The sequence below is a fragment of the Abramis brama genome (genome assembly GCF_963993115.1).
Source record: "Abramis brama genome assembly, chromosome: 9".
Lineage (NCBI taxonomy): Eukaryota > Metazoa > Chordata > Actinopteri > Cypriniformes > Leuciscidae > Abramis > Abramis brama.
Window position 1 is genome coordinate 3,217,483 of NC_139971.1, and position 19,205 is coordinate 3,236,687.

A 19,205-nucleotide genomic window follows, 5' to 3' on the forward strand; every position below is an offset into this window, starting at 1 on the left:
CTGAATTTTCTCTTTTGATTTGATTAGGACACATCCTGGGGTTTTTAAATGGGTGTGGATTTAATGTTTTGGCTACACATCGCAATATGTCACAGAAGTCTGAAATGCAAAAAATGTCCCTCATCACTCTATAGTAAAAAGCGCTATAAACAAAGGTGACTTGACTTGAGCCTCCGTAGTGATAAACTCAACTATTTTTGCATATATTAAAAGTTTATTGCTGGAGTCTCCATCATTTACAGTACAACAACGCTGTAAGTTCACAAAAATACCAACAACCTTGTTAAATCACAGGTATGTGTTCTCAATCACCACATCTCTGATCATCTCCTCTTCACTCTGAGGCGCTGGAGAGCAGGGGTTCCTCTCCTGGACACACACGGGACTCTGCGCCTCGGGAATGTGGGAATCATCACCCGCCGGTTGTTGGGAACAGCAGAGCTTCTCCACACACTCGTTCCCGCAGCGCAGACTGCAGCCTGACCCGCCGGAGGGTCTCCCGGGCCCGGAGAGGAGCTCGGGCTGCACGGTGCAGTGCTCGATGCCAAACACACCCAGCACTTCTTTAATCTTCGCTATGAGATCGTCGCACTCCGTCGCGGTCAGCGCGTCGGGACAGTGCACGTGCAGCGACGCGACCAGCAGCGCGTCAGACATTTGCCACACGTGCAGCTCGTGAACCGACAACACACCGGGAACCGCGCTGACGCACCGACGCACCTGATCGACGCACACGTGCCGCGGCACCGCCTGGAGGACCAGAAGCCCGTAGCGGTGGAGCTTCGGCAGGGCCGCGGAGAGCAGCACCAGCACCCCGGCCGAGGAGAGGCCCGCGTCCAGGTACACCAGCAGGTGACAGTCCGAGTGAGGCCGGTGACAGTGCGCCTCGGACAGCCGGAGAACCAGCCCGGTGCACAGCACGAGGAGTGGACACAGCAGATCCTGGATCACACTGAGGATGATGCTTCGAAACCTGGACACTTCAGGAGAACACCGGGGAACTGGCAGGTTAAAAACAAACTAATTATAGTGTGTTATTATGGTCATTATATCATAAAAAGTTTGGAATAATGCATTTTTTGAAATAAGTATTTTCTGCTCATCAAGGCTGCATTTATGTGATTAAAAATGCTGTAATATTGTGAAATAGTATTACAGTTTAAAATAGCTGTTTTCTTTGTGAATATATTGTAAAAGTTTAATTTATTCCTGTGATCAAAGCTGGATTTCCAGCATCATTACTCCAGTCTTCAGTGTCACATGATCCTTCAGAAATCACTCTAATATGATGATTTGATGATCAAGAAACATTTATGATTATTATCAATGTTGACATTTTTTTGATGCGTAAAATGTATTGGAAACCATGATACACTACCATTTAAAAGTTTGGGGTAAGAAATGAATGCTTTTATTCAGCAAGGACACGTTAACTTGATCAGAAGAGACAGTAAATACATTTTTAATGTTACAAAATGTTTCTATTTCAAATAAATGATGTTGTCTATTTTCTTTTCATCAAAGAAACCTGAAATTAAATGTAACATCATTTTCACAAAAATATAATTCAGCACTGATAATAATCATAAATGTTTCTTGAGCATCAAATCATCATATTATGCTGATTTCTGAAGGATCATGTGACACTGAAGACTGGAGTAATGATGCTGAAAATACAGCTTTGATCACAGGAATAAATTACACTTTACTATATATTCACATAGAAAACAGTTATTTTAAATTTTAATATTTCACAATATTTTGGTTAAATAAATGCAGCCTTGGAGAGCAGAAAAGACTTCTTTCAAAAACACAAATCTCTTCTTAAACTAGCATGACATAAGATCCAGTGCTGTTGTTCCTCTCTCTCACCGGTGGGTTCGGCGCCGGTCGGGTGACGAGGCTCTTCTGGAAGTTTCTGAATGATTTCCTCAGGTCTTTCACCGATACTGGACTCAGGAACTGGTTTAGTGGCGCTGAGGTTTGGAGACTCAGAAGAGCCTCGATCTGGATCCAGAACACTGGAAGCTTCAGGGTTGCAGAACATCAGTGCGTCATCCCGAAGACCATCTACAACACAACCATCATCATCATCATCATCATCATCACAGACATTACAGCAGACCTGATGGATCATAATACAATACAGAGGCACGAACATCAGCTCACAGAAAGTGGAACTGATCCTGTAATCACTGTATCACTAAAGAAATGTGAAATTAAATTATCAATATATTCTCATCACTGCACAACTGATCATTTCTACCACTAAAGGTCCTTGCACATAGAGTCCGAAATATTTGCACGTCAAAAAACAAACAAAAAAACACCTCACGTTGTGTCAATCACGTTTACACACTGCCTCCGTCATTAAAAAAATTCAGACCGGGTTCAATTTCCTGCGTTTTTCGCATCCGTAGCAAGCATTTTAAGAGATGTTTTGACAATTCAGACCCACCCAATGACGAATACAAAAAAAAAAAGGTGCATTTTCAGATTGGGTTTCTGTGGTTTAGGGCTTTTGGTTTTGGATTTTGAGTGAATTTAGGGCCAACATGAAGACATTTAGCATGAAAATCTTGGCATCTTTCCAACTTTGGTTTTGCAGTGAAGACCTTCTTCCTCGATAATATTGAAACTGCATCTTGCTAAAGATGTGTTTCAGGTCTCTTTAACCTGGATGATCATTTTCACTTTTAATCATATGATTAAAAGCATCTTTGTTTAAGGGACGGCAAACAGAAAAACTGACCGGGATCTTGAGAAAGACATCAGAAATCCCTGTATTAGCTTTCCTCTCATGTTCTAGATTACTTCCTCAATCTCTGGTCATCAACACAAATATGTAATCAAAAACACCTTTGCTTTCTGATGGAGAATGACCTCCATCCATCCCTCCACTTCTCCATCTCCAGGCCAATGCGAGTATATTAAATATCAGACTGGCTGCTCCGACCACAACAGACAAGAGTGGGTGTTGAATGGCTTCTGGCTGCACGAGGTGTGTGAGGATCTCCAGACTGATGGACACACACTGAGACGCCATCAGAAGAGCTGAGATCAGGACGCCGAAGGGCTCGAGACGCTTCCTTCTGTCGAGATGCTCATCAGACGGAAGAGAGCTGGGATGATGCTTTAATGCCGACAGACACAACTGTAAGAAGACGTAGAGTGTGTGAAAGCTGTCCACCGCGATCAGGAGGGACCTGCAGATTCGGCCGACCACAATCTCACACACCAGGAGGATCGAGGTCAAGACCAGCACACACATATGAGTGGAGATCCTCGCCATTGACCTGCACAACACATATATACCAATAACAAATGATATGTGAACAAATGACACATTAGCATACATAAAATAAAAAGTAAATTTAATAATATACTTAAGTGCAAACTGAATGTTTCTGGACACTGTTAATTTAATGCAATTACATGAAAATGTGTTTAAATTTGCCATTAGTTAAAAATTCTTGTTATGACACACTTAAGAAGGACTTAAAGTCACCATGAAACAGATGTTGTGATGGTGGCTTCTGGAACAAGAGCAAATGTGGGCGGGGCTTGAGTTTGTCTGTGGGGAATTGATTGGCTGATTGGATGGTTGTGGTTTGCTATTGGTGGAGCTCATGTGAGTGACAGGTTGCCCCACCCTCATCATCAGAGAAGAGAAGTCGCTGTTATTCCGATTCAAGATTACCAGGAACATGAATTTAAAACAATAATTATGATGTGCACGGATAAATCATTTAGAAAAAGTACTGCAATATTCCATAAGAATATTGTTAATTGGGACTTTATATGTAATTTCCTAATTACTTCTATTGTCTTTGAAATGTGGTTGTTATAATAAATATATAATATACAAAATATGTAATAATAAATAAATGTAATAAAGTGTACTGCTGAATGACAAGCATTTATGGTAAAATAAAATATACTTTGTCATTTCTATTGAAACTTGTAGGCCTATATCATATTTTTACAGTTTTACATAATCAAATATCACACTACGTGTTGGAGCCATTCTGTGTATTGGGATGGGTTGGCGCTGTGTTCTGCCACAAGTCTACTTAAAGGGGTCATATAATGCCATTTTTGTACAAGCTAATATGATTCTTTAGGGTCTAAATTAAAAGTTTGTAATATACTTTAATTAAAAATTCTCATTAGTATTGTAAGAAAACACTCATTTTACCTGGTCAAAAACAGCTCTGTTTTCAGCACGCCGTTTCAGTGCATGTGTCTTTAAATTATAATGAGCTTTGCTCACCCCGCCCCTCTGTTCTGTGGGGCGTTTTGACACAACACACGTGGAGTGTTGCCTTGACAACAGATGAGGGTATATTTTGAAGAATGGCAGCGGGAGTCTCTGAGGACACTGTGCAACCGTATCAATTTGAACCGGAGTCGGAAAACAGGACATTTCTGAATGGTTGGTTAATGTAATGTCACTTTGATCTATATTTGTATGCACTGGCAGGGTAGAGTAGTGAGATACGAACGCTATGTGTTTACTGATGTATATGTTAGTTCATTGACAGATTGAAGTTACAGCTAATGGTCATGAAAAACTTTTTTTCGGTAAATGTAGGCTTGTCATTGATGCGTAACGTTATCTATGCAGTGTTAGGTACCATTGTCAGGGCTGAAGCACTAACATTTTACTGATCTGTGATTTACTGGTCTGTGAGACAGTCATTAGGCACATAAACAACACATACTCAGACAGGAGCTAATACCTTTTTCAATGTTCTCGTTTATAAAGCAGTCTGGTGAAATGATTCGCGCAAACATGAAAGCATTGACGTTGATCGTGGGGGATATTCCCTTCGAAAACAAAACTCAGCCACTGCGTCTTCAGCGGTTCGGATTTAGGAACATTAAAATGATGCTGTGTTCGTTATTACACCCAAGAACAGAACACCACAATCGCTTAGACGCCATTCTGCTCCAGCGTATCAACAATGCGGACTATGAACGGGTCTGTGTTGAAACGCTGCTGTCAATCAACAATCGTGGGAGGGGCGTCCGACCGTGTGACGTCACACGGTTGAACGGCTTGATTTGAGACAGGGGAAAACATACAAGAAGATTAAAAAAAAACACTGGATGGATTTTTATCATTTTATGATGGTTGTGTACAGGCACTGCCAACACACATTTCAGTACAATCAACTTGTAAAAGTGCATGTACCATTATACGACCCCTTTAAGACAGGGGCTAATTAGTGCAGGTGTGGCGCACAGCGAGGTGCATGGTTTTTGACCGTGAGGCACGGCGTGTAATCATGGAGACTGACTTGAGTTAAGTTTTATTTAAGAAATGTTTCATTTTTTCGTTATGTTAATAAATGGATTGGCATATCCGACTTTAAGTTCAGACTATGCATTATTTTTACGTGGATGCAATAATGCAATGTCAGATTTAGAGGACATGAAAGAGCTGGACATGTCTGCCAAACTCAAAATTATTGTTTCGAAACTTCCTTTTAAATTGAGGGAAAAATTTAGAAGTTCTGCATGTGATATTCGGGAGAGACACAACCGCAGACCTAACTTTAATGACGTTGTACACTTTGTGGAATATCAAGTCAAAATCTTGTCTGATCCTATTTTTGGTGATATTCAAACTACTGAAAGAGAAAAGCAGGTTAAAAGGGATGTGTATACAGCAAAGTCTAAGTTGAAGCGAGACAACTTTGCTACAAACGTCTGCGCTGTTAGCAAAGTACAACACATCAGCATCAGCATCTTGTCAACATCAGCATCAATTGTTTACTCTGTTTACAAGATCACAGTCTGGATGAATGTCAACGATTTGCCAAAAACAAACATTGTGAAAAGATCAACTTCTCAAAGGAAAAAGGAGAAAAAGGTGTCTCAACACTGGGCATTTGAGCAAAAATTGCGATAAGCGTAAAATCTGTGAAAAATGCAAACAGAGCCATCCAACAGCTTTACACATTCACGTCAAACAAGTGGACAAATCAATGGCCATCAGCGGCATCTACCCCAATGAACCTAATCCAGCTGTAAACCATACGCTTGCGTCAGCTCAGACATTTGGGAGCCAGACCGGGGCCGGTAGCAATGGAGCGCTCTCCATCCTGCCAGTTCAGGTAAAAGCACAAAAAGGCAACAAGATGATTCAGACCTACGCATTTCTGGACAATGGCTCAACATCCACATTCTGCTCTGAAGCTCTTATGCGTAGGCTTAATCTCACTGGGACAAAGTCAAAAATATGTTTGTTAACGATGAGCCCAAAGACATCAGTGTCAACATACATTGTGAATGGACTTGAAATAGCTAGCCTTAATGGAACAAGGTACTACAGTCTTCCAAATGTTTACACACAGAAAACGATGCCAGTAAATACAGCAAACATCATAAAACAAAAGGACCTTACACAGTGGCCTTACCTTGAGCACATTGAAATCCCTGAAATTGATGCTAACGTGGAGTTATTAATGCTTCAAAGTTGCTGGAACCATGGGAAATTGTGAATAGCCAAGGTGAGGGTCCTTTTGCTGTTAAAACCCTGTTAGGGTGGGTGGTCAATGGCTTAGGAAAGGATTGCAAAGACAACATGAATGACAATGGCTGTCATAGTGTTGCTTTAAACAGATTATCTGTGGAATCACTTCAGCTGCTATTGGAGAAGCTGTACCAAAGTGACTTCAATGAAAAAATCGCAGACGACAAAGAAGAAATGTCAAGGCAGGAGGCAAGATTCATTGAAATAATGGATCAATCTGTAAAATTAAAGGACGGACATTACAGTTTAAAGCTGCCATTCAAAGCCCAGAAGGTAACATTGCCAAACAATCGTTGTATTGCTGAACAGCGCCTCATTGGACTAAGAAGGAAAATGGAAAGAAATGAGAAGTTCCACCAAGAATACGCAAGCTTTCTTGAGAATGTCATCAGCAGTGGCTATGCAGAAATAGTACCACAGGATGAACTGCGTTGTGGAGAAGATAACCTGTTCTATATTCCTCATCATGGAGTGTATCACCCACGCAAAGGCAAGTTGCGAGTTGTCTTCGACTGCGGAGCCAAGTTTAAAGGAACATCTTTGAACGAACAGCTTCTGCAGGGACCGAACCTCACAAGTTCCTTAATAGGAGTGTTTTTACGATTCAGTTGCTTTTATGTCTGATGTGAAGTCTATGTTCTATCAAGTCAAAGTGGCTGAGGAAGACAAAGACTTTCTAATGTTCCTGTGGTAGCCTAATGGAGATCTGTGCAAGCAAGTTGAAGAGTACAGAATGACTGTACATCTCTTTGGAGCAGTGTCGTCGCCTAGTTGTGAATGTTATGCTTTAAGGAAGACTGCAGATGACAATCGGAACAGTTATTCGGACGAAGTGATTGACAAGTAGAAATTTCTACGTGGACGACTGTCTGAAAAGCTCACCATCTGTGCAGAAAGCGGTACAGATTGTCCATGACCTGGCTGACCTTTGCCAGAAAGGAGGTTTTCATCTTACACAATGGATCAGTGACAGTCGCAAAGTCCTTCAAACAATTCCTGAGAAAGAACACTCTAAAAGTGTGTGTGAACTCAATTTGGACATAGACCAACTCCTGGGAGAAAGGGCACTGGGGCTACATTGGTGTATGGAAAATGACAAATTTAACTTCCGTATGAACTGCAAAGAACGGATGCAAACACGACGAGGGATTCTATCAGTCATTAGTTCAGTGTACGATCCCTTAGGGTACCTTGCGCCAGTCCTTCTTCCAGCCAAGCACATTTTACAAGAGTTGTGCAGAATGAACTATGGCTGGGATGAAGAAATTCCACAAGCCTTAAAACAACAATGGATAAATTGGTTGACTGACCTGAAAGACATCTCAGAGTTCAGAGTGAGTAGGTGCTTGAAACCACACGACTTTGGAACACCAGTCCATGCCCAGTTGCACCACTTTGCTGATGCCAGCGACAGGGGATATGGCACGGTAACATACCTGAGGTTACAGAACAAAGCAGGTCATGTACATGTTTCCTTTCTTCTCGGAAAGGCCAGAGTAGCACCTCTTAAACCCGTAACCATTCCTCGTTTGGAATTCACTGCTGCTGTTCGGGTGGACAAGATGGTAAAATCAGAGTTACAGCTTTCTTTGCCAGGATCCTTTTTTCTGGACTGATAGTAATACAGTCTTGAAGTACATCAGCAATGAAAACAAAAGATTTCGAACATTTGTGGCCAACAGAATAGCCATCATTAGGGAAGCTTCAGATCCAGCACAGTGGCGGTATGTTCACACAAAACAAAATCCTGCAGATGACGCATCTAGAGGACTGACAGTCCATAAGCTTCTGAACAGCAACACGTGGCTATCAGGTCCAGAATTTCTGTGGAAAGCAAGAGAAACATGGTTACAGTATGAAGTAGAGTCCACAATGGAAGAGGATGATCCAGAGGTCAAACTGGAGATCTCTATTCAACTATTCAAGAGAATAATGCAACCAATCAACTCATCACATATTTCTCTGACTGGAAAAGGTTGAAGGTTGCAATGGCATGGTTACTCAAGGTCAAAAAGACTCTATTGGAGTTGAGTCAAAGAAGGAAGCAACTTGTGAAGGTTGAAATGGCTGATCTTTGTTATGTTGACAAGAAAATGTTGGAAGCCAGAAAGTCGTTGGAACGAGACAGTGTATCAACTGAGGATCTATTAGCAGCAGAAAATGCTATCCTTCAGTTCTGTCAGAGGGAAAGATTTGACAAAGAGATTTGTGCACTAAAGACAGGAAAACCCATAAAAAGCTGTAGCCCTATCTACAAGCTGAATCCTGTTCTAGAGGATGGACTGTTAAGAGGTGGAAGGACTGCAATGCCCGAAGAGAGCAAACACCCAGTCATCCTGTGTAAAGATCAGTACATCTCCATGTTAATTCTTAAAAATGTTCATGAACAGACGAGGCATGGTGGGAGAAATTACATCCTCTCCAAATTGAGAGAAAAGTTCTGGGTCACTCATGCCAATGCAGCAGCAAGGAAAATCTTGTCAAGTTGTGCTTTTTGCAAACGTCATAAAGAAAAAAAATGTGTGATCAAAAAATGGCTGATCTCCCCAAAGAAAGGATTATTCCAGACTTACCTCCATTTACTAACGTGGGAGTGGACTATTTTGGGCCCATTGAGGTAAAACATGGACGTTCCTATGTGAAACGTTATGGGGTTATCTTTACATGCATGACCAGCAGGGCAGTTCATTTAGAAGTGGCACACTCATTAGACACAGACTCTTGCATCAGTGCTATTCGTCGATTCATATGCCGAAGACAACCCGTGGCACACTTTCGCTCAGACAATGGCACAAATTTCACAGGAGCAGAGAAGAAGCTAAAAAGAGCAATTGCAGAGTTAAACAACAAATCAATTGAGAAAGCTTTAATACATGACAACATCAAGTGGACGTTCAACCCACCTACAGCTTCACATCATGGCGGTGCGGGAAAGCATGATCAGACTGGTCAGGAAGGTCTTAGTATCTGTTTTACATCTAAAGGCTTTAACTGATGAAACCTTAGTCAGAGTCTTATGCGAAGCCGAAGCAATCTTGAATGACCGACCAATTGATGGTAATGATCTAATGATTTAGAGCCACTGACACCTAACCATCTTCTTACTTTGAAAAGGAAACCAGTTTTGCCTCCAGGTCTGTTTGATCAAAAGGACCAGTACGCAAGACGAAGGTGGAAACAGGCTCAGTATCTTTCAGATTTATTCTGGAAAAGGTGGACAAAAGAGTATCTTGTTACTCTACAGGAAAGACAAAAGTGGAACAAAACCAAACGTAATCTTACGGCAGGAGATATCGTTTTGGTTGCAGATGCTACAGCACCACAAAATTCTTGGATGATTGGAAGGATTATTAAATTATTTCCAGACAAATCAGGCATAGTCAGATCTGTGCAAATCAAAACCAAAACAAACGTAATTGAAAGACCAGTGACAAAATTAAGCCTATTGGTAGAACAGTCAATGTAAAAGTGAACAAACACACCAAAGAGGGGTTTATTTGTTTGTTTATTTATTTGTTGTTTTTATTGTAAGATGTTTTTTGTTGTATTAATGTCTCCATTCATGTATACGTTTATAATTGTTATGTCTTGTAGTGCCATGAACAATTAGGGGCCGGTTGTGTTGGAGCCATTCTGTGTATTGGGATGGGTTGGCGCTGTGTTCTGCCACAAGTCTACTTAAGACAGGGGCTAATTAGTGCAGGTGTGGCACACAGCGAGGCGCATGGTTTTTGACCGTGAGGCACGGCGTGTAATCATGGAGACTGACTTGAGTTAAGTTTTATTTAAGAAATGTTTCATTTTTCGTTATGTTAATAAATGGATTGGCATATCCGACTTTAAGTTCAGACTTTTGAAAGTTGATTATTTTTACCTTATTTAATTATTTAAGCCACAAGGAAACAGCACGTCGAAAACACGCATGCAAAACAACTTAAATGTGCGCCAACACTACGTGTGCTTTAGTATTTTAGTCAACACATCAAAATAAATGTACTTCTTTAAAACACGACAAAAGATCATTAAAACCATAACTTAAAATGTACTTTAAAGTAAAACTTTTAATTTGACATTATTGCAAAGTTCACTTTTTTTAAAGTATTTAAGTGAAAGTGTATCTCTTTAAGTGCACTTAAGTGGCCTTTAATTTCATTTATATTAGATTTTAGAGCAAATGCACAAAATAACTCGCAATTGTGAGGGAAAAAAGTCAGAATCGTGAGATGAAAATTGCCTTTATTTTTTATTCCGTGGCAGAAACAAAAAAAGTGTCTTGAGGCGCCCTGGTTAAATCAAAAGTCGACTGATATCTTGATGTTCTCCTCTTCACAGTGAGAAATGTCGAGGAGTTTGTTGTAAGAAACACCAGAGATTGGACATGAATACTAAGTCTCGAAGATGCGTCTCCGTTGCCATGACCTCTATCAGGACTTCAGTGTGTAAAAATCAATGGAATGCTCTTTCTGGACACACTCCAAACGATAATAAAACACACTAAAGCAGTGAGTGAAGGTCCAGCAGGGAAAACAGCCAATGCCACTTTAATCTGTATGTGCTTAAAGCTCAGATGGAGAGACAGTAATGCCTTTACACTGGCTTAAACATGTCTGAGTATTAACACTTATATTAACGTGCACTAATAAGCCCTTGGGGTTATACACTGCTTAAAAGATCAGGAGTTCAATATGTGTGTAAATATATATATATATATTTTCTTTTTTTATTATTATTATTATTTTTTTTATGGCAGTTAAATGCATTTGTACCCCCCACATTTGCACTTGCTTTAATTTTAATTAAAAAATATATATAGCCTATATGTAAAGATTATTCTAATTAATGCACATTTAATGAGAATCAAGAATTATAGAATAATACAAAATAAAAACGCTGAGGTTTGAACTGCACTTAAAATAATGCACAAAAAATTATCTTAAAATAAATTGTAAAAAAAAATATTTATTTTGAATATAATTCAAACCTCATTGTATGTGATTTCTGTAATGGCAAATGAATGCAATATTTTTGAACAATATTTATAACATGAATATACACACTTATACTGTACACATATAGGCCTGTGCATACATACATACACACACACACACACATACATACATACAAATATACTGTGTGTGTGTATATATATATATATATATATATATATATATATATATATACAAATATATACAAATATACTGTATATATATACTATATATATATATATATATATACTGTATATATATATATATATATATATATATATATATATATATTATCCTGAAATGGGAAATGTTACATTAACCTGTTAACTGCATTTTACTTTCACTTTTAAATTACCATCAATTCACCCTTTGCGTGGAGTTTGATTGGCAGGCGATCTGACCAATCATAATCCGCCATTTTTGTCTGACAAAGTAGTCAGTTAGAGTTAGTAGATTAAAGGTCCCGTTCTTCGTGATCCCATGTTTCAAACTTTAGTTAGTGTGTAATGTTGTTGTTAGAGTATAAATAATATCTGTAAAATTATAAAGCTCAAAGTTCAATGCCAAGCGAGATATTTTATTTAACAGAAGTCGCCTACAGCGAACGGCCCGTTTGGACTACATCCCTCTACTTCCTTCTTTAATGACGTCAGTAGAACAGTTTTTTGACTAACCTCCGCCCACAGGAATGCTCCCTCAACTCTACCGAAATTCGTTTATGTACTTGCGCACTTCTTATAACTTACTGTGTTTACTCAGCTCTTACGGTGATTTTAAAATCTGAAGTAAAACTGACGCTTCATCTTTTGTGTGATGTACAATAAACTTTATTAAACTCATCAGTATATGTTTGATCATCATTCGGACAGCAGACTTGTAGGCTATTAATAAATAATGGATACATACAAGCAGACGACAAATACGTTATAATAACCGTAAACTATACTAAACTATACCTGTTCCATCTCTATACAGCACTCTGACTCTGTAGGCATTATTGTCCGACTCGAAATGAACACCGTTACTGAGAGTTTCTGATATTATCATCATTCCATGAGATGAAATTGTCCTGAGAGACTGAGCGCGAGCTCGTGAAGCTCCGCCCCCTGGGTCGTCCAGCAGCAGCTTATTTGCATTTAAAGGGCACACACTAAACCAGCCCGTTTTTCTTCGCCCCCAAAAATTACAATTTAAACATGCTGTAAAAAATGATCTGTTGGGTATTTTGAGCTGAAACTTAACATACACACTCTGGGGACATCAGAGACTTATTTTACATCTTGTGAAAAGGGGCATAATACGGGACCTTTAATGTTGGAGGATTTAAATAACGGAGTCTCTTTTTTAAAACAACATTGATGCTATAAATTAACCAAGGAAAAGATGATCGGTTCACGAGCAGCTTTAACTGAGGAAATCTGTCAGAGCCACAAAACAGTAGGCCTATTTATGGTTTAATTTTCTTTGACTGACCAAATTTGAAAGTTAAGACTTTGTTTCATATGTTAGCTGCTCCTGTCTGTCAGCGCGTTGTCAGTGTCCTCTATGTATTTTTTTGACGAAGCATGAGAAGTTTTTCTTTTGCGCGAAGAAGCCGTTCGCCGGAGATGTGTTAAAAGATAGCGGAGTGCATTCATGACCCCTTTATGTCATTCTTAAACTGTTTTACATGTACTGTAAATCTGTTTTATTTGTTTTGTCTGTTTCTGTGATTCTGTGTAACTTGTGTAGCCTAATTGTTGCCACAGGGCTCCCTTGTAAAAGAGATTTGAATATCTCAGTGGAAACATCACCTGATAAAATAAAGGATAAATAAATAAAAATAAAATTCATGATTATCAGGCTGCCGGTACAATCCTCATCCGGGCGCCGGGTCTGAGTGATCATTACTCTCTTACCTGTGTGACTTTTTAAGACCAGCCGCTTCTGCACATGACGCGGATCTGACACGCGTCCCATTTCTCACAAATCTTTACGTTTATTTAAGACTTTATTTTACTCATTTAAGACTGCTCTTATGAGGACACTCGACAAAACGGACATTCTGGCATCATTTGTGTGTTTTATGGTTCGTTCAAGCCCGAAAGAGAACTCGATACTGTCGCGCGTCTTTCTTGGTTGGTTGGTTGTGTGTGTGTGTGTGTGTGTGTGTGTGTGTGTGTCACCTACGCAGGACTTACAGCGGGTCTCTTTTGTCTTGACGCGCTTGAATGGTTTAAAAGCATTTGCATTAATAAGAGCGATCATACAACGCTAGTCAACGGGTGACAGAAAAAAAAACAACAGAAAAAAAGAAATATATATATATAATTCCACAGTGCGCAGTGGGCAAGTGATGTTGCGACTGAACAACCTGTAACACCGACTATCGTAGCAAGCCTAATAGAAATTGAATAAAAACTTTACAGTCTTCACTGCATAAATTATAATTAAATATAGATTAATCGTTCTTACAGCTACAAACGTTATTCAGTCAAGAGCAGTGAGTGATTTCCTCTTTTTCTTTTGTTCTTTTATTATAATATCAGACAGCAGCAGGTTTATTAGGCTGCTGTCACTTTAAGACCTTCAGATTTTTTCACAACCCTCGATGAGACTCGACAAATCGGCATTGTTTTACATGTGACAGTAGTTTGTGTGCACAAATCATTCACTATTCACACAGACAGGAGATTCACAGACTGGTTTAAAAGTATTTGCATGAATAAGAGCGTGGAGATATATTGCAACTCTATAACAGGGAAAACAGATACAGTGTTAATTGAGTTAAATATTTTTAACGCATAAAACAGAAGAAAAAACAATAACCGCGTGCGTTAAGGCCTATACATATTCCTTTTGATTTTATACATATTGCACCTGAGTTTGTTTTTCATAGGCTATACGCATATGAAAAATGTAATGAAGATGAATCACTTTTCAAAACTATTTTAATATGCATTTAACCTATGTAAATGATATATTTGAAAAGTGTACATTATATATATATATATATATATATTATATAAATGCCTCATTCATTCATTCATTAAAATAATGCTTGTTAAAGTTATGCAACATTGAAATACAGATCTTATTGCTCATTTATTGAATTATTTTCACAGTTAAAATGATGGAATATTGGCAAAACACAACATTATCACTCAAATGTGATTCTGTAAAATCAATAGTACCTGTTTGAGGGAGTCCTGAGAGCTTCAGAAAGTCTTCACACCAGCATGGGATGCTGTTCCCAAGTTCCCAGAGCAGTGGAGGGAGGTTTATCCCGGGAGAGAGAGAGAGATGTGTGTGTAACTGTAAGCACTATCATGTGAGGGATCCTCAGTCTGTCCGCCTCGGAGCTGATGAACTGGAAGGAAGGAGTAAAGCACTTCTGTTCTTCTCTCTCCGCAGGATTTCACCTCATTTTCTCACGGCTTGCTTTCAGAGCTTCACGACTGATACGAGGAGGGGGGGAAAAAACGTGTACGAAGGGAGTTCACATGGAAAGGCTGTGGCTAAAAAGGCTCTTTTTAACTCTCTGAATGCCTGAGGGAATCTCCACACAGCTCTGACAGAGAACACTAGGCCGAAAACTAACACGTCACATTGAGTTTGACAACTGAGAGGCTCTTTAAAGCACTAAACCAACAGCCGGACACAGTGAAAACACGGCATGAATGCGATGGACGAAGCTCTTACCTGAGCGGAAACACTCGTTTATAATCAGAGAGCTCGTGTTTGTTCCCCATTGACACACAGCACAGTCCAAACGCTCCCGATTTAACTTTAGCCTATAACACTCGGACCAGAAAACTGTCAGGTTGATCAGTAATTGTGGAGAAAGACTCCGATACTCTGATCAGATGATAATGAGTAACGGGAACAACGTACAGTTTCCCATCAACACTTTATGCTTTATTTTTGCGCCTCCTGTTCTCTTGATGAAACATGCCACATTTTAATCACTATTTTATCCATCCATCTCACTGTTGTGACTGCATTATGGTTTATGTGTTCTGCAAGCCATCCCGAGTATTTTCATAAGGATAATGTATATTTATAATGCAATAACAGGCTCAGCCTTTATCACTGTATATAATAGCCTACTATAAAATGATTTCTTTTTGATTACTATTTTACTGATTTTTTTCAAGATTTATCCATCTATCATCTATCAATCTATCCATCATCTATCTATCCATCTATCTATCTATCCATCCATCCATCCATCCATCCATCCATCCATCCATCCATCCATCCATCCATCCATCCATCCATCGGTCCATCCATCCATCCATCCATCCATCCATCCATCATCCATCCATCCATCCATCGGTTCATCCATCCATCCATCCATCATCCATCCATCCATCCATCGGTTCATCCATCCATCCATCCATCCATCCATCCATCCATCCATCATCCATCCATCCATCCATCCATCCATCCCTTCATCCATGCACATTCTACTTTAGAATTGTCCATTAATTCCTCTCAGACCTCTGGGGTCTCCCTGTGCTTATGTAAGAATCACTGAGGATTACATGGAAATTCCTTCCAAGCAGATTTATAACAATAGACCCCAAGAGTCAAATACCTTAAAAAATCCCTCCTATATGCACAGAACATCCCGAAGTACAGCACGGCCCAACGCCGTCTAGATGACTATGGGTAAAAAACGGGCACAGAATCTCATTCTAACACACTTCTGAGGATTATATCATCAGTGCTTTGATTCCCATCTCAAGTGTTTTTGTGTGATTGTTTGAGGGTTTAGCAGAAGCTTGATAATCTCAAACATATTGCTCTCCTGCGGCAGGGCTGTTTGATGGTGTGTTTGCATACATCTCAGGGTGTGTGACATACCAGACCACCCGACGGCATGCTGGGGGGGCAAACCTGTGCAAACCAACAACAGAAGCTACACGTCTCTCCTTAACACTTCATAATCACTTTCTTTAACATTAACAGTATTATATTAAATAATTCTTAACTAAATTAAGTTCATATTTTCTGCACAGATTTGGCAGCACAGAATCCCCAAGATTACAAATATGCTTTCACTTCCTTCCCAAAATAATATTTTAAGTTAACAGATGTACTGCATTGTCTTATTGTTAGTCGTGTTCACATTTCAGCAATTTACACTCCTGCATATATAACTGCTTTTGAGACTAAAACAATCATTTTAATATAATCAAGGTATTAATCAATATTTTTCCTTCTAGATATCACATGAGTTGAATGACTTCTCTAAGCTTGTGAGATTTTTGTTTCTTTAAACGTCTGTATGTTATATCTCTGAGGTGTGTAGTAACAGTGCAGGCTACAGAAATTAATTATGGACTTGTTTAAACGTGTCAAGACATGCATCTGCTCTTCTAGGGTACCCTGACCACGAGGTCACAGGGGTCACTGAAGTCTATAGAGTGACCACTTCGTAGTTAAAGTCTTTACTTCACGGTTAGATGTAAGTGTCCTCTCCTTGAGAGAAAGAACATGTTATCTTGATGTTTTGGGAGAGTCTCTTGTTTATTGTTAGAACCAGACCAAATCCAACCTTGAAGAAGCTGTGTGTGTGTGTGTGTGTGTGTATTCTTGGTTACAGGTTAAGGAACAAGTGGCATTATTGGAGATTGAATGACTTGTTTTCTTCGGCTAGAAACACAGATCTGATACCTGGCGACGTGCCTAACTTCAGGGTCTGAGTGTCAGCTTCATAATCGATGGAGATTATGCTTCAGTCTATCTGTGTATATGTGATAAATTTACTATGTTTATCTATTTCTTAGCCAATTGGAATCATTCAACCTGAAGTAATGACGTAGCGTAGACGTTGGTGAAGGGTAAAACTGCTGTGTGTGTGTGTGTGTGTGTGTGGTGTAGGGTATAACTGCGCTGATCTTTCTAACTACTAGAAACTCCTGTGTGAGTCTTGAAGCTGAACTTCTGCTGATGAAACTGCAAACTATCTTCAATTTATTATAATTCTGACTCTTGTCTTAAATTGACTGCAGTTCTAACTTTAATCAATCATATCTGGTCCTTGGGTCTTTAAAGGGGTCATCGGATGCCCATTTTCCACAAGTTGGTATGATTGTTTAGGGTCTTCGTGTAAAGTTTGTAATATACTTTGATTAAAATTCCTCAATGGTTGTGTAAAACAACACCCTTTTACCTCCTCAAAAACAGCTCTTCACAGCGACCTGTTTCGGTGCATGCCTCTTTAAATGATAATGAGCAACTGGTCGGAAATATGCTAATACAGGATAGTACCAGAGCCCGTCTACGGAGAGCCTGGCCACTCCCTATTAACTCCTATTGTACCGAATTGTGGTTGTAGTTCCACCAGAGTTCCACTGGGGGCGATCGCCCATGAGTGCAAACTGAATGGGAGTCTATGGGGCTAGACGGCTAAATGTGTCTCTTTCACCCGATTGCCGTTGAGAAATCTCAGATATGATTGTAGGTTTTGCAAGTTCAACATGGGTTATAGGTCAAAAGTTAAATGAACGAGTACTTATGTCCTTTCGATTTCTTACAGGTTGAGTTGTTGTTGCCCATAACACGCTAGCATTCTGCTAATGAACGCTGATTGGTCAGTGAAGGACTGATTACGACCAGAGATACCGCGCTTGATGGCATCGTGGCATCTGAAGCGGGACCAGAAACAAACAAAACAAAAACTCTTCTAGCACGTGTGTTTGCCTGTGTCAGCTGTGTTGTCGATGCCTCGAGAGAAAAGAAAGTGCAGAGCGCGAAAGCACCAAAGTGACTGAAGGATTGCCGTAAAGCAGTATCTCTGGTCGTAAGATGTGCATGACGTCATTGACATTTTAAAAGACTTTTTAAAGCAAATAAGTGACTCTAACAAATCTAACACCCCGCAGTGTGTAATTTCTTTGCATCTCCTTTTGAATACAACATTCAAATTACTAGACAAAAAATTATATCCTGAGAAAAGTGGATTTTGAGGGCTGTAGCGCCATAGACCTCCATTCATCCTGCACTCGTCCTGTGAGCGCCCTCATGTGGAGCCAGAGTGGAACTGCAGCCAGTTCAGAAGCCGGAAGTTCTCCCCTTATTAGACATTCTCTGGTGTAAGTATACAAATGGTATGGCTGAGGGGGAAATATGCTAATACAGGATAGTACGTCAGCGCTCATGGGCGGAGCATGAGCATTATGACATCATAGTGCTCAGAAAATCCAAACGGCTTGATTATTGAGAGTGTTTAGGCTTTTTGAGGATAAAAAAAAAAAGGAGTGAATGGATTTTTTTAATTGTGTGGTGGTTGTGTCCACTCACATTTATATGCAAACACCATATAACAGTGAATTTAGCATCCGATGACCCCTTGAACTGTAAGTTCCCTAACAGGTAAACACCTATAAGTGCAGTAACCAGTAAAACTACTTCCACTACAAACCAGTGTGTTTATGATTATAAAATAACATAACAAACCAGTTAGCAATATCAAGCCGCATGTTTTCTACAGCTGACATAACGAAAAGCGGATGATACCAGAATTCTTGCACAATCATGATTCCACCAAAAAGTGGTGTAAATATAAGGCGGATGAATAATAAATAAATAAATAATAATAAAATAATAACTCCCCCTGAAAGCAAATGTCAAGTATAACTAAAAAAATGCAATTAGTGAAGTTACTTTATGAAAACATTCGCCACACATGC

General features: G+C 39.6%; 1 protein-coding gene across 2 annotated transcripts; it reads right to left on the reverse strand.

Moving 5' to 3' along the window:
• Positions 1–115: 115 nt before the first annotated feature.
• On the reverse strand, positions 116–3,913 carry LOC311089635. Of its 2 annotated transcripts, XM_084124501.1 has the most exons (3): positions 2,860–3,913; positions 1,873–2,070; positions 116–1,001 (listed from the first exon to the last, which is right to left on the reverse strand). In XM_084124501.1, exons 1-3 carry the CDS (start codon positions 3,458–3,460, stop codon positions 289–291), a joined length of 1,512 nt encoding a protein of 503 aa, XP_083980627.1. In that variant the 5' UTR covers positions 3,461–3,913; the 3' UTR covers positions 116–288. The 2 variants fall into 2 exon arrangements, with proteins under 2 accessions (XP_083980627.1, XP_083980628.1); XM_084124502.1 differs by lacking the exon at positions 2,860–3,913 and having other exon boundaries at positions 141–1,001; positions 1,873–2,796.
• Positions 3,914–19,205: the final 15,292 nt, after the last annotated feature.